General features: G+C 39.6%; 1 protein-coding gene across 1 annotated transcript in view; it reads right to left on the bottom strand.

The window, feature by feature from the left end:
• Positions 1–222: 222 nt before the first annotated feature.
• LAMC1 (laminin subunit gamma 1) overlaps positions 223–13,770 on the bottom strand; it is a 117,758-nt gene continuing 104,210 nt past the window's right edge. The window contains exons 20-28 of the mRNA XM_017680955.3: positions 13,637–13,716; positions 11,846–11,983; positions 11,146–11,290; positions 9,906–10,055; positions 9,519–9,633; positions 8,315–8,514; positions 7,085–7,243; positions 4,799–4,898; positions 223–3,238 (exon numbers count right to left, since the gene is read on the bottom strand). Coding sequence (XP_017536444.3) covers positions 2,982–3,238; positions 4,799–4,898; positions 7,085–7,243; positions 8,315–8,514; positions 9,519–9,633; positions 9,906–10,055; positions 11,146–11,290; positions 11,846–11,983; positions 13,637–13,716 — 1,344 coding nt within the window. The 3' untranslated portion in view covers positions 223–2,981. The remainder of the gene's footprint in view (positions 3,239–4,798; positions 4,899–7,084; positions 7,244–8,314; positions 8,515–9,518; positions 9,634–9,905; positions 10,056–11,145; positions 11,291–11,845; positions 11,984–13,636; positions 13,717–13,770) is intronic.

Raw genomic sequence — 13,770 nt, 5'->3', positions numbered from 1 at the left:
ACCACATAGTGCTTTACAGAAAAAGTTTGCCAGCATCAGGACTATGCCAAAGTATCCCAATCTAAAAAGGGTAGAAAAGAAATTATATGTATACATATACATGCAGACACACACAGATTGTGCTCAAGAAAATAACCCAAAGACGACATTATGAGTGGCTTTCCCTTTATCACACCTTTTAAAACACCATATGACTCCAGTACCACACTCAGGCCACATGGGTTACAAATATTCAGATTTTATTATAAATAAAATACTGGTTTTTTAACATAAAAAATGCCAAGTGTTGCATTTTCTTTACCATCCTGGAGCAAGACTGTAGAGTTAAGGCAAACAGCTAAAGTGAAGGCACATTTAAAAGGGCCACAGTTGGAATTAAAAGGAAAAATCCCAGGAACAGCTGCATTAAGTTCATCGTGACACCCAGCGTTCTGCAGCAGCCACCCTGTCAATTTTATTACATGAAATACAGGTAACCAAAACTGTACAATAAAATAATGGCTATACTGCAGAAGTGTAATTAAGGTATTGTTTTATAAAGAACTTTTATTTTAAAAATAAAATTCTGTTTAAAAATATACCACACACAGATGGAGAGAAAAGCAAAACAAAACAAAACAAAAAAAAAAAACAAAACCCAACAATAACAAAACCAGAAAATTTCACCGTGGCCTGGGACTTAACTGGAGTGACCCTGACCTGGAGGCTAGATGGAAACTACCCTGGCAGCCTTTCTTCAGTCCTTTTCCTACAACCTTGACCAAAATGTGGCCATGTAACCAGATCAACCAGCTAGGGAACACGGATGTGAAAACTTGGCAAGAAAAGCCATGCTTCCTGCAACAGTACGAAAGGCCTGAGAAGCAGAGTGGAGGCTTAGGAGCGCCAAGTCAGAATCGGGGCAGTCGACTCTAGTGTGCAAGAGGGGCCTGGGAAGGGGAAGAATGACTACAAGCCCTCTCCGACTCCATCTGTAGCACTTTTCCCGATGCCCTGCGGTGCTCAGTTAGTACGCACTCCCTCATAAAATTGAAAATCCAGCTCAAACAATTGCTAGAAGGGCATTTCTAGCTCAGTCCTGGTTAGAGCCACATTGATGTTGAAGACACTGTTCAGCGTAATTTCTGAATTCCACCCCATCCTGTCACCTGGCATTACTGTGCTGGAGCAGGCATTAAGAACAGCACTGTGTTGCCATTAAGGATGGCCAAGACCACAGAGGGATAGGGTTCGAGGTACCTCTTTACAGCGGCTGTATGTGGAGAAAGCAGGTCGACGTTACTAGGTTAGGGAATGGGCATGCTGCAAACACGTGCCAAAGGGAGAAGCCACGTGGGACAAACACAGTCCAAAGAAGGGCAAATCTAAGGGAAGGAGGCACACAGACACCTTGTGCGAGAGCAGAGAAAAAGTGGAGTGAAGAAGTGAAAAGACAGTGCCATTCCAGAAAGAGAACCAAGCGTATTTACATAAACTCCTTACTCTATAATCATGATAAACAAAAAAACATTCACACAAAAATATAAATTTGAAATAATTAATAGCACCAGTGTGTCAGATAATAGTTTCTTTCCCCCGCTACGCAGAGTACAAAGTTGCATAGTGTTAAAGGCTAAATATGAATCTCACAGGTGGGTTGGTAGGAGGAAGGGGCTGTGTGGCAGGGACTTGTCACACCGCAGTCTTAAAACCACAGAGCTGAGGATCAAAAGTTGAGAAGCCCGCTAGGAAACTCCACATAAGGGTCTCCCCTCTACACTAGGAGGGAAGGTTTAGAGTGGGCTTAAAGCACAAAGTGCAGGAACTACATGGTGTGGGCAGCTGCATGAGATACCAAGTGCAAGTATTTGCCACCAGGACTTGGCAAACAATGTGATGTGTGGGCACATCACAAGAAAATTAAGGCTGAGGGTCAATGTTTCATGTCTCCCCAATGGAAGAAAAATGGATATACAAGACCCTGATGATACAAGCTGCACTTTTTATCCCTTTGCTAGAAAAGGGAAGGCCAAGAAGGCTTGTTTTGCTTTTGTTTCGTTTGCCAAGATCTTAGGGACCAACTGTTTTCTGCCAGATGACAACACTAGTTCAGAGACTAACATACTAAAACAGCTCTAAGAATTAGTTGGATTTTGAAAAAAACTTTAGTGGTTATCATATCTCTATTGTTTCCGGGTAAATTCCACTTACAGGAATATCAAAAGATGTCTACTGGCAAGTGCAAGCTGCCCACCAGACTGAAATTATCAGCTGCCCGAAGATCTGGAAAAAGTTTATCTTTCTAGTCAATTACTAACATATGAGAAAATGTTCAGCCTACTTCTGCAGTCTCATATTCTCCTGGAGACTGTCATAAATAATTGCATCCTTACCCGTGGAAGGCTCAGTGTCCTATACTCAAAACAGCTAAAACAACTGAGGATGGCTCTCGACATCCTAAATGACCAATACCTTTGGCACAAGATGTTTATTTCCTTTTGCTTAAAAGGAGGAGGGGCAGGAGATGGAGATGCATATTCTTTATCTAGACTGGATATACTGGCCATCACAACGCTACTAGGAGTAGCTGAACTTTTCCTTCATAGAAACGAGTACTGAGACTGAGGAGGGTCTCTTGGTATCAACGAGAAAGGGAGGGCTACTTGCTCAGCCCTGGCATACCATGGTTCCCACGAAGTGTTTACGCCACTGTACAATACGCAGGATGCCACGTCCTTATGCAACTCAGGAGGGAAAGCGTGGGTAAGGGAGCGCCGCAAATGGAAGAGAGATTTGATTAGATAAAGCCCTTTGTTCCTGATTCACGATGTTTAATTTGCTTCTCTTAAAACTTTGTGACTTTTCCTGGTTCAAAAGGACAGTGGTGGAGAGCAGCAGAGAAGTGAGGGTCTGAAAAATGTAATTTTTGTGTTAAGGCACTCTATGGCCTCACAACGGCAACCCGGACAGGGGGTGCTGCCTTCCAGCCCCAAGAGAAGATGCTAGGGCTTTTCGATGGATGGGGTGTTGAAGCAGCCAGATGGTAAGGTTTTCTTGATGTCTTCCAGGTTGCGAATGTCCTTCATGATCTCCTCAATATCTCTGTTATAGTCTGTGATGGCCGCCTCCTGTTTCTTGGCTTCATTCTCCAGATCGGACACTTTCCTGTCCAGGTCACTGACTTTCACCTCCTCTTTGGCTTTGTTCAGGATGCCTTCAATCTCATTCAGCTTGTTCAGGTCCACTGTGTCCAGCTGCCCTGTAGATTCAGAAAGGACACCAAAGAGAACAGATGAGCTAAGTAAGAATTACCACAGGTGCTTCCACTAACCATATAAATGAAGCCCAGCCACTGCCGTTAAGCAACACTGGTCTGCGAATGCGACCTGCAGTCCGAGGGGTAAGCAGGGCCAGCTGAGTACAAACACTGACCTAACCTGGGGGATGTGCCAGGGCATATAATGAATATTGGGTTGGATGTTATTTCCTGAGAAAAGAGCTTCTATGAAATGTTTTCTAAATACTCAGCTATGATGTACTAGACCTTAAGCCTCACTTGTGGTTTTGAAGATCATGTTGTAACAGTTCATTCTTTTCTCATATTTACATATGTAACCTGTGTATCCTTTCAGTGCTATCTAACAAACATAAAATAGCTTTAAACTAGAACCCTCAGCCCTCAGCTCTTCGATTCCAGGGAAGCTGGGCTCATCTGCGGAGTTGTGTCCTCTTTTCAGGAGTCAGACACTAAGGAGAGCCACTATGGAAAATGGCCAGCATTAAAGGCTGAACTAGTTTCAGCAAAGCTTTGCTTTAAAATTAGCAAGAAAAAGAGGTTCTTTTGAAAAGCATTTGCTTCCATAATAAATGGAAGCAGACAGGTGCACAGTGATCTGCGCTTCATGCACAGTGCACTTGATCAAATCCTCACAAGACCATCTTACATCAGTGATTCTCAGATGGTAAGTAATTTGTCAAGTCTGCACTGCTTATAGACAGCACAGCACAGATGCCAGCCCAAGTCTGATGAACTTTAAAATCCAGCTCTTTCTGCCACAAAAAGCTACCTCTTCAAAGCTTACTTTTACTTGAAAATCCACTTGCTGGCACTAAATTTATTATTCTTCATATCTACGACAAATAAAAAATATACCCCCCCTCCAAAAACCCACAAAACAAAACCCTGATCAAACTTTCAAGGCTGGCGCACTGCAACGGAATGGCCTGCATCCAGCTGTACTGCTAACTCGTTATCCTTCAGCACGGAGGCTGACGGCGAGAGTTCGTCCTGTGATGAGGTCTGCTACCTCCCAAGTTAGATTAAAAGAGCATTTCAACAGGTTTATATTTCCTTGAAAAATCACACTTTCCCTTCTCTTTTGGCATAAAAATTGTCATTCATCCAACTATCCTTTACTTAGCAAGTGAAGAGATTTCCAGGCAGTGAAGTCATCACCAGTTTAATGTGTTCTTTTATTATGTTATTGAAATCCTTCACTTGAAATCCTTCAAAAATCCATCAGGATGAGCTAAGAATGATCACTGTTCAATTGTATCACAAGCCTCAACCATGACTGAGCCACCCTAGCTGGCATCTCCAAAAATGTTTATGGCCTTGGACTACGATCAGATTCTAATACTTAGGTCAGATCCCATGAGAGGACCTACTAAGTACTGGTTGAATTAAAACAATGTGAAGTTATGATTTGGTTCACACAATATTCATACTATTGTGTCTAGTTTTGAGTCAACTATATCTGATCCCAAGAACAGTACAGAGAATTCAGAGACTGCCTAAAATGATGCTATGGCTACTTACCCAGCTTCTCTAAGAGGTCATTAATCATATTGAGAAGGCTGGTGGCGGAGTTTTTGGCCTTTCTGGCACTGATCTCAGCTTCCTGAGCAGCCTGTGAAACCTAGACGAGGGGGAAAGGACAAAGGATACAAATAGACCTGATGGTGTGTGTTCTTCTTCTTGAAACATTTTTTTTTCCCCAATGAGCCAACAAATCTAATTTTCAGATGCTCTCCTCTCTGTCTTTCCTAAATCATGAAACTGTCATCTCTCACTTTAGGTTTTTTGATTGTTTTCTGACATATCTTCCTGTTGAGGATGTTGCTACTTTTAATTAATACAATAGTCCCAAATAGGCAGCTAGTAAGCCTACACTGACTGTATTAGTGTTTCAAAGATCAAGTCATCTCCTTTTCTCACTCAAGAATACATGGGGGCATGTTCATAATAAAATCCATCAAGCAGAAAGTTATTTTTTTAAAGTACATTTTTAGAACCAAAACATGTCCTCCAGGACACTCTTCAGGACTTGATCATTAGAAATGTCCTATTCTCAGGAAATTTTTGTAATTGAGTGACACTCATTTATGTAACTTCCTCTCCCCACAACCACACAAGCACACACCCACAAATTGGGGCAATACAATTTACATTTTAAAAATCAACCAAAGGTAAATATAAATTTGGGAAAATTCCATGAAACCTGAACAAATACACTTGTGCATGAGTCACAGGAAATGGTGATGGAAGAGGAAGTGTCTAAATATTAAAAAACAGATGCTCTCACAAATAAATCTAGTCAGGATATAAATGAGTTGCTTTGAGTTCCCTACCTCATAGGTGCTTTTTCCTGGTTTTTGGATCAAGACAATGCAAAATTTTTGAAATGTAAAAAAGAGAAAGCAAGCAAGGGAAAAACCTTTACAAATAAATGATTCATCTCTGTTCATATCCTAGCCAATTTTATTAAGCCTTCACAGGCTTTTCTGCGAGCATACCAGGAGAGAGGTACAGGACTTTGCTCGGCTTGCCCAGAGCAATACTATCACATTTAACCTGCTGTCTCTAAGCTTCTTCCTCCAACAACAGCCATAAGCCTTTACTCTTTTGATTAAAAATATATTTCAGGCTCAAACAATACTGGCCCAATGTTGGCCTTTCAGATGGAAAGACATATAAATGAGATAGCATGAAGGTGCTTTGTGCTCCTGAGAAGTTACTTGCCAAAAGGAACAAAGATGGACCTTCTTTCTAACCTTTGAATTGAATCTATACCCTTTTTTGAAGCCCATAAACAGTATATATGGGCTTTAAATAAGGAAAAGGCTTTTTTCAAAGGCTCTAAATCTAATATTTCTGTGACCATATTAAAAATGAAATCCAGAGACCCTCAGCACATATGAGTAATACATGTTTTTTACTATATGGGAATTTCCATTTGAGTCACATCCTGCTATAGAAAATTAGGACAATCCAAAACAAAAACCAACCCAACAAAGAAAGCATAATAAAGTAAGGTGTTTGCACAGGGATGTTTCTTGCTATCACTTCCCTGGACTCTTCCTCACCTAGATTAACAGGCTTAGTATTTCTCTTTTCCATCCCAAGGTGAAAATGACCCACAGCAAAGGGCCTACTTTCCAGCAGGAGTGGAAGAAGAGTCCCTTCTTTGTCTGAAAATGCACAACTGAACTGTGACTGTAAACAGGCTGAACTGGAAAAGAATATTTCCACTGTGACTCCACTGCACTAAAGTCTTTCAAAAGCAAAAGCATACGACCGAAAAATGGACCCTTGTTTTTGTTGGGCCTTGCAACACAGGGCAATTTTGTTACAAATGGTGTCATGTATACACATTGCCAGAAAAGGTGAAAAATTAAATGGGATGTAAGTCTGGTATGTTTTGTCATCTTCAAAAATGTCCTTTTACATAAGCAACTGGTCTTTGCTTCTAGGGGAGCAAGCTGCTGGGAGAACAAGATTAGGAAGGAAATTAACTTCTTGTTGCATTCCTTTTTGATTTTATACCACCTATGAATTACCCATTGGAAAATAAAAGCACATACTTTTAAATGTGCAAAACCACGTCTTACTTTTAAGTGAGAGTAGCTTAGGGACAGGACAATGTGCAACAACCTGGCAGCAAATCCAATTCTTAACTGTTCTATGTAAGTGACTAACCCAATTTTTGACCAAAAAACAACGAAAAGCCAAAGGCAATATGAAAGAGCCTCTTTTCTACAAGTTGGACATTATTGTTAAACCCCCTGCACCTTCTGCCCGTGAGCAAACATGCCAAAATCTTACCATGCCTGCCATCATCATATCCTGGTCAGCATCACCTTGTTTCTTCTTCAGCTCCTTTTCTGCTTCCTGCAGTTGTTTCAACATATTGTTTACCTCGTTATCCAAGTCTGTAACTTCTGTGAACGTCCTTTCAGCTTCTGCCTTGGTGCTGGTAGCATTCTAGGTGCAAGATTAACAGCTGCTAATAGAAAAAAAGCTTTCCTTTTCTAACATATGCTCCCACTCCTTTGATGTCTGTAAAATGGCTCAAAAATACACTCCAGCAAGAATGGGGCAGTAATTTTTACTCCATGCCGAATTATGTTATCATTTGTTTGGGTTCCAAATAACAGCGTACCATGTAACACAATAGCATTTTATATTTTGTAAAGCACTTGCATTTGAATCCTCTTATTTAATCCTTAAAACTTCCGGTCCTGTTGTTGCCATTTTTAGCTGAGGTCACATCGCTAACAAATTAGATAAACATTTAAATGGTGAACATTTTCCACCACATTGTTGATTAGAGTCTTTCACTTGGATAGATTTTAAATTCAAAGCTAGCTTTGTTCTACTTGGCAAATATCGTAATGTACAAAAAGACCATAATCCTGAAATCTGAGTATTTTGTAAAATACAATTAACTCCAAACTGACTGTTCTCTAGAAGCTAAAAAATGTGATTCTCAAACACATATTTTTCAATCAGCTCCAATCTCTCCTTTAAATAAAACAGACTAACCTTTAAGTAGGAAAAGGCCAGCCTACAGAAATTATTCTTTAAAATGAGTAGAAAGAATCCTAGCAATGGCAGCTATAGAAATTCTAAATAGGTGGACTTAGACACAGGAAATATGCTTGAAAGGCCTTGAAAGTTGTACACTTGCACTCTATACAAGATGAAAAAAAAGGTCAACTGTCTATGTCTAAGAACATGTTTGCCTAGGAAAAATCTGATTTTTTTGTGGGAAGGGGCTCTATGGGCCCTCAAAGCCATGCCCCCTCCTCACAACTCAGACCCTGCCACTGAAACATGGTAGAAATTTTAGAGCAGAGATCCTTTCAGTGAATCTCCCTCTGCAACTGATGTGGTTACCCACACTAATGCCTAGTAAATGACAAGGGTGTTTTAAGATAATTTTACTGGAGTTGAGAAAATTTGCAAGGGTTTTTGGGGTCTGGAAAGTGACCAGAAGATGACTACAGAATTACATGAGCAAAGAGTCTGTTTTGAAGAAAGGAGAGCGCACACCTTTTGGACAGCACTGGCAATCCTCTCAGCCTCACGGGCCCTGTTCTTGGCCTCAGTGGCGTCCGCCGCAGCGTTGCCCAGCGCGAGCTGTGCTTCCCTCGTCTTCTCGTTGGCCTCAGTTATGGTCTGGTTGATGGCAGGAATTCTCCTCAGCGCCTCTTCTGCAGCAGTCTTGTTATCATTCACTCGCCTGTCAAAATCTAAAGCGAGTGCAAGGAACACATTTGAGGTAAACTCTAAACAGGCCAAAAGGGAACCTTTCAGGGAGCTGCAACTGATTGTTCAGTGGCAGTCAGGGGAGAAAAAAAAATGCAATGCAGCATGGCCAGAAGTCTCAGGAGAATGAAGTGCCCATCTCTAGATTCATGTGAGCAAACAGCTGTCTCTGAAAAGCAAATTCTTAGTTGATCAATCAACTTTGATGCAGAGCACTGGATTTGCCTCCACCACCACCACCTCAGCCATTACTACAAGCTGCACTGTGTGAGGTACAGAGGTAAGAGCTTTATGCGCCTGGGATGCAGGCATTGTATCACTGTGTATGTGAAAAAACTGAGGCTTAAAGAGGTAGATCATTTCCCCAAGGTCACACAGTAAGTAAGAGATGGAGCAGGGATTCTAACCCAACCACACTGACACATTCAACAATACACTCAACTCACATTCAACAATTATTCTGTAAAGCTTCTGTGTTTATAGAACCTACGCTATTTTACCGAGTCCAGGGCTACATGGTGAATTGGGTATATTTATCTTGGGTGAGGAAAAAACACAAAGATTGAGATGCAATTTGCTGAGACAATCAAAGATAATTAATCTCCATTTACCAACATCAATCAGCTAAGTAGGCCTATTTTGATTACATGAGTTATCCTAACATAAGAAAACCTCCTCTTTTTCCACCCTTGGTTTTCATACTGATGTATGCTGAGGTAAAATGACACGAGCTCCGGAATTTTTCTTTGAAATACTTCAGCATAAAGGAAGTAGGGTGAGTGCTGAGGGATGAAGTAAGTGTAGTAAAATCACAACTGTTGAATCTGGCCGATAGGTATATGGGAATTATTATTACACTATTATCTTTCACATTGTGTAGGTTCTAAGAGCGTTGTGGTAAAAATTAAAAAAAAAAAAAAGGGAAAGGAAATGAAGCTGCCTTAGTGGAGGAAGCATACAAATATAGCGTTAGCTGACTCTTCCATACCTTTCAGGTTGTTGAGAATGTCATTGGCCTCTTGTAAGGTATCTCGCCCCTTTTTAGCAGCTTCTTCTGCAAGAGCCTTGGCAGCATCCGCTCGGGCTAGGAGCTGGTCGGCAGTCTGCAAACACAGGGCAGGTCAGAGTCCAAGAAGGCAAATCCCTTCTCTCTCCTAACAGACCAGGCATGTCATGCATGCCGTCACCCTGAAACTTGTGAGCAGGTAGGGCCCGAGCACCACGCATAAGGCCTGGGCACCCGGCATGCAGCCCCTCTCTGAACACTTTATGGTTTGCTGCTTCTCCAACTGTGGTAACATCACCTACCCAAGTGATAGCTGGACGGTCCCAATTTTTGCCTCAAGAAATGAAGCAAAGTGCAAATCAAACTAACCTGCTGTTCAGTCTTTCCTTTCTCCAGAAGGTTCTTTACTTCCAGCTCCTTCCCTCTCATGTCCTCTCGGAGGTCCTCATAATCTTTTAACTTCTGGTCAATCAGACTGTCCAGATCCTCAGCTTCTTTCTTTATCTTATTTGCCTCATTCTATGAAAAGCCAGCAAGATCATTACATTTTAGACAGACCAGTAATCTGATGAAAAAGACTGGCTTAGTAACTCCCTAACATTAAAACTCAGTAGATATTTTTAAAAGAATAGCACTGGTCAAGATTTCATGAATTTTTTAAAAATAATTGAGGTCTACTTTAGACTCAGTGAAATGCATAGTGCTTTGTTTAATGAGTTTTGACAATTTATTATTTTCCTGTGTAATCAACACCCCAATCAAGATATAGAATAATTCTAAGCCAGGAAATTCCCTTGTCTCTTTCCAGTCAATTTCCACACCCAAAACCACCTAGTGTGTTTTCTATCATCATAGATTAGTTTTGCCTATCCTCAAATTCTAACCCAACACTTTATGGTTTGGGTTTTTATATATGTGAAATCATAAAGTGTGTACATGTCTGATGAGAACCAAACCTTCATAGCAAAAATCAAGTTGATATCTCAGATGTCAGAAGTGAAACTTAATAAATTTCAAGTTTAATGTGAAAAATATACCACTGACAGAGCTGGGTATGAGGGTTTATGATTAGAGTACAGATGAAATAAAACACTAACCAATCCCAAAATATTTCACCTGCTCCAGAGCATCCTGATATATAGTTCTTTCATTTAAACCACTGTCTTTTCTCTGTCGTTCTCAACCAGATAGTGGCTGGGAGTAACAGGTGTATCTCTTTTAATGAATCCAAGTACATTACAATTTGAATGTACATTAAAGATTTAGGAGTCATCACTCATATCACTAAAGCAGACTTTGCTATTAAGTGTTGATAATTACAGGATTCTTTACCTTAGTGAGTTCTATTGACATATGTAAAATAGACTTAAATTCTACCAGAGTCACTTAGAGGCTAGAGGAGGTACTGGTGAGAGTGGCAGGGCAGTCAGAATAGCTCTTATCCAGAGAGAGAGAGAGAGAGAGAGAGAGAGAGAGAGAGAGAGAGAGAGAGAGAGTGTGTGTGTGTGTGTGTGTCTGTCTGTCCGTCCCCGGGGAGTAGGGAGTCCCTGTGGACGAGTGATGACTGTGGCCGCCAAAGCCCAGTACATCCCAGCTGTGAACCCCGTACCTCCAGGGCCTCTGAGTCCACAGGAGTCAGCTGGGCAACGCTGGCATAGATCTCCACAGCTTTATCGCCAGCCTTTCTGGCCTCCTCATGTACTCGGGCAGCTTGCTTTTCCAGATCCTGTGAGATGTTCTTTGCTTGTTCATACCTAAGTAATAAAACATGTGATTTAATGAAAAACTTAAGTTGCTTTTAGCATCTTAACTTTAAGCAGATTCATTCTAATTTAAATCACTGTGACGGTATTTCCAAACCCTCAAAAAAAAAAAAAAAACACCTGTGATGTTAAAATGCTATTATTTGATACTAACATACCTTAAATTTATATTTCACCTCATAACTCCCATTTATAACACATGTTTACCATATACTTTATTTTAGACACCTTTTAAATACTTGTAGCTCAGTATATTTTCTCTACTTACTCTATGGTATTTTTATTTCTTTTCCTATTTATGTACAATTTTAAGTACCATGACTAGTCTTGGTACCATTCAGTGCATTAACAGTAACTGGATCAAAGAAAATCTCTGTGGCTCTACATCCCCTGCTCTAATTAGTATACTATTTCGTAGCATGATTAACAAAAAAGAATCTTACTGCATGAACACATGCCCTGACTCCATCATCACTTAATTTTTCATTGAACTGGTGTTACTTACAAGAACTGAAGGGCTATAAGCCACTTTTAAAGTATACTCACTTTCTATTAAGCTCTTCAATCTCAAATGCTGTTTGATTTTCTCCTGCTAGTGTCTTCAAAAGCAGGTTATATGCCTCAGTTGATGTATCATTGGCTGTCTTTGCCACTCTTACAATGTCATCAGCTTCTTGTTTATGGCTATATAACATAGGAGAAAAAATAAACCATGAAACAACCATCTAATAAGGAAAGAAGCAGAATTTAGATAATGCTTACCTTGTCATATATACATATATATATATATACACACACATATACTAATGAGTAGAGTTCTACAAATATTGGAAAATCTTGCAAATTTTTTAATCATTTCAGTGGGGATAAGTTTATAAATAGCATTCTGTGTATTTTGAGAAAATGATACTTTCAGAGAAAATAGTATAAAATTAATAAAGACAAATGTTTGTATTTCTTCAAATACTACTTCTAAATATAGTTATTTAAGAGCAATTTATATATAAAACTGTGTGTGCTAACAGTACCTCATGTATCTAGTCCTAAACACAAATACCAACCTAATATTTAATTGCTATTCTGGTTCACTTACTACATAGTCTTTTTTTTCTAACCCTAACCCTAACCCCAGCACCAACCCCCACCCCAGCCCTAGCCCTGTTTACTACATGGTCTTGAAACAACACCTAGTTACTGGTCAGGAAAACCAACTCAACACCAAATGGCAAGGAACATGTCAACAGGGACTCCAGCCAAATAATGCATTTTAGCTGGTTCACTGCAAATATGTTGTTTTTTTTCCCCCAGCAATAAAATTTCATATTACATTGTCACACTGTAACATGTGGCCCTTCTTTTTGGTATGATCAATTTTCCTTCAAAATTCATGTCTGAAGTACACTAGAATTAATTCATCTCCAAGACCTAATTTTCTTGGGAGTTTTTCCTAATGTTTTCAGCTGCCTTCTTTGAATCAGAAAATCCAGCTATGAAACCATAAATGTTCTATGAACCAAATTATACAGTTCATGCATTCATATTTATAAAGAATAGAAAGAGAGCACATGTTAAAGCAAGAGGCCACTGTAATTACTCCGGACATGAAGGCTGAAATTCTAACATCAGGCTTAAGCACCCCACATGCATGAGGTCTACGAAGCTGTTCTGCAAAGCATTCAACAAACATTCACTGAGTGCTGACTACATGCCAGACATTGGTTTAGGTATTAGAACTTCAGCAACAAATAAAACACACAAAAATGTCTACCCTCATAGAGCCTACATTCTAGCAATTTTATTTTTAAAAACTCTTTTTTCATTTAATGCCCTCTATGATTTAAAGTCTTCTTAAGAGTTTACCTTACATTTAATAAAAAAATCTTTAAGGAAAAAACAGGAATGAAATGGTCTGTTTACTTTGGCTGATTTTCAAATGTACCATTTAGTAAATGTTTTCTATTGAAACTTGAAAATAAAACATTTTTGTTAAAAATTAATTTTAAAAATTAAAAAAAAAAACCTAAATTCTACTGAGCTTCTTAGTAACCTATTAACTTCCAGGTTTTGAAATAAAAAACCTAGAAATGTTACAGTTTTCTTTGAGATGTGCAAATACAGTTTCTCTCTAAACAATCTTAGTCTAATATTCAAAGGAAATATTCTAATTTCAAAGCAAAGGGAAAAAAGAATACACGGAGCTCATTAACATTTCAGAAAAGAGCATAAACTTTGTAAAGTGGGTTATGTGGAAGTGTCTTGTGGGTATAGGACGGGACAATACATACACATCATGAGCAAAGTTGTAAGTTAACCATCAAACAGGGATCTGGACGTTACCGTTCAGCAAGCTTGCGTGCCTCTTCTGCCAGGAGAGTCATGTTGTTTGGATCCCCCGTAGACTCTGGTTGAGTGATTGACTGAAGAGGATATAATCAGAGCACTCGTCTCAAAGGACTGAATTATTTAAATTT

Source organism: Manis javanica, chromosome 11 (assembly GCF_040802235.1).
Source record: "Manis javanica isolate MJ-LG chromosome 11, MJ_LKY, whole genome shotgun sequence".
NCBI classification, from domain to species: domain Eukaryota; kingdom Metazoa; phylum Chordata; class Mammalia; order Pholidota; family Manidae; genus Manis; species Manis javanica.
Note: the sequence above shows the minus strand (reverse complement) of the source record. Positions and strands in the feature narration are given on the sequence as shown.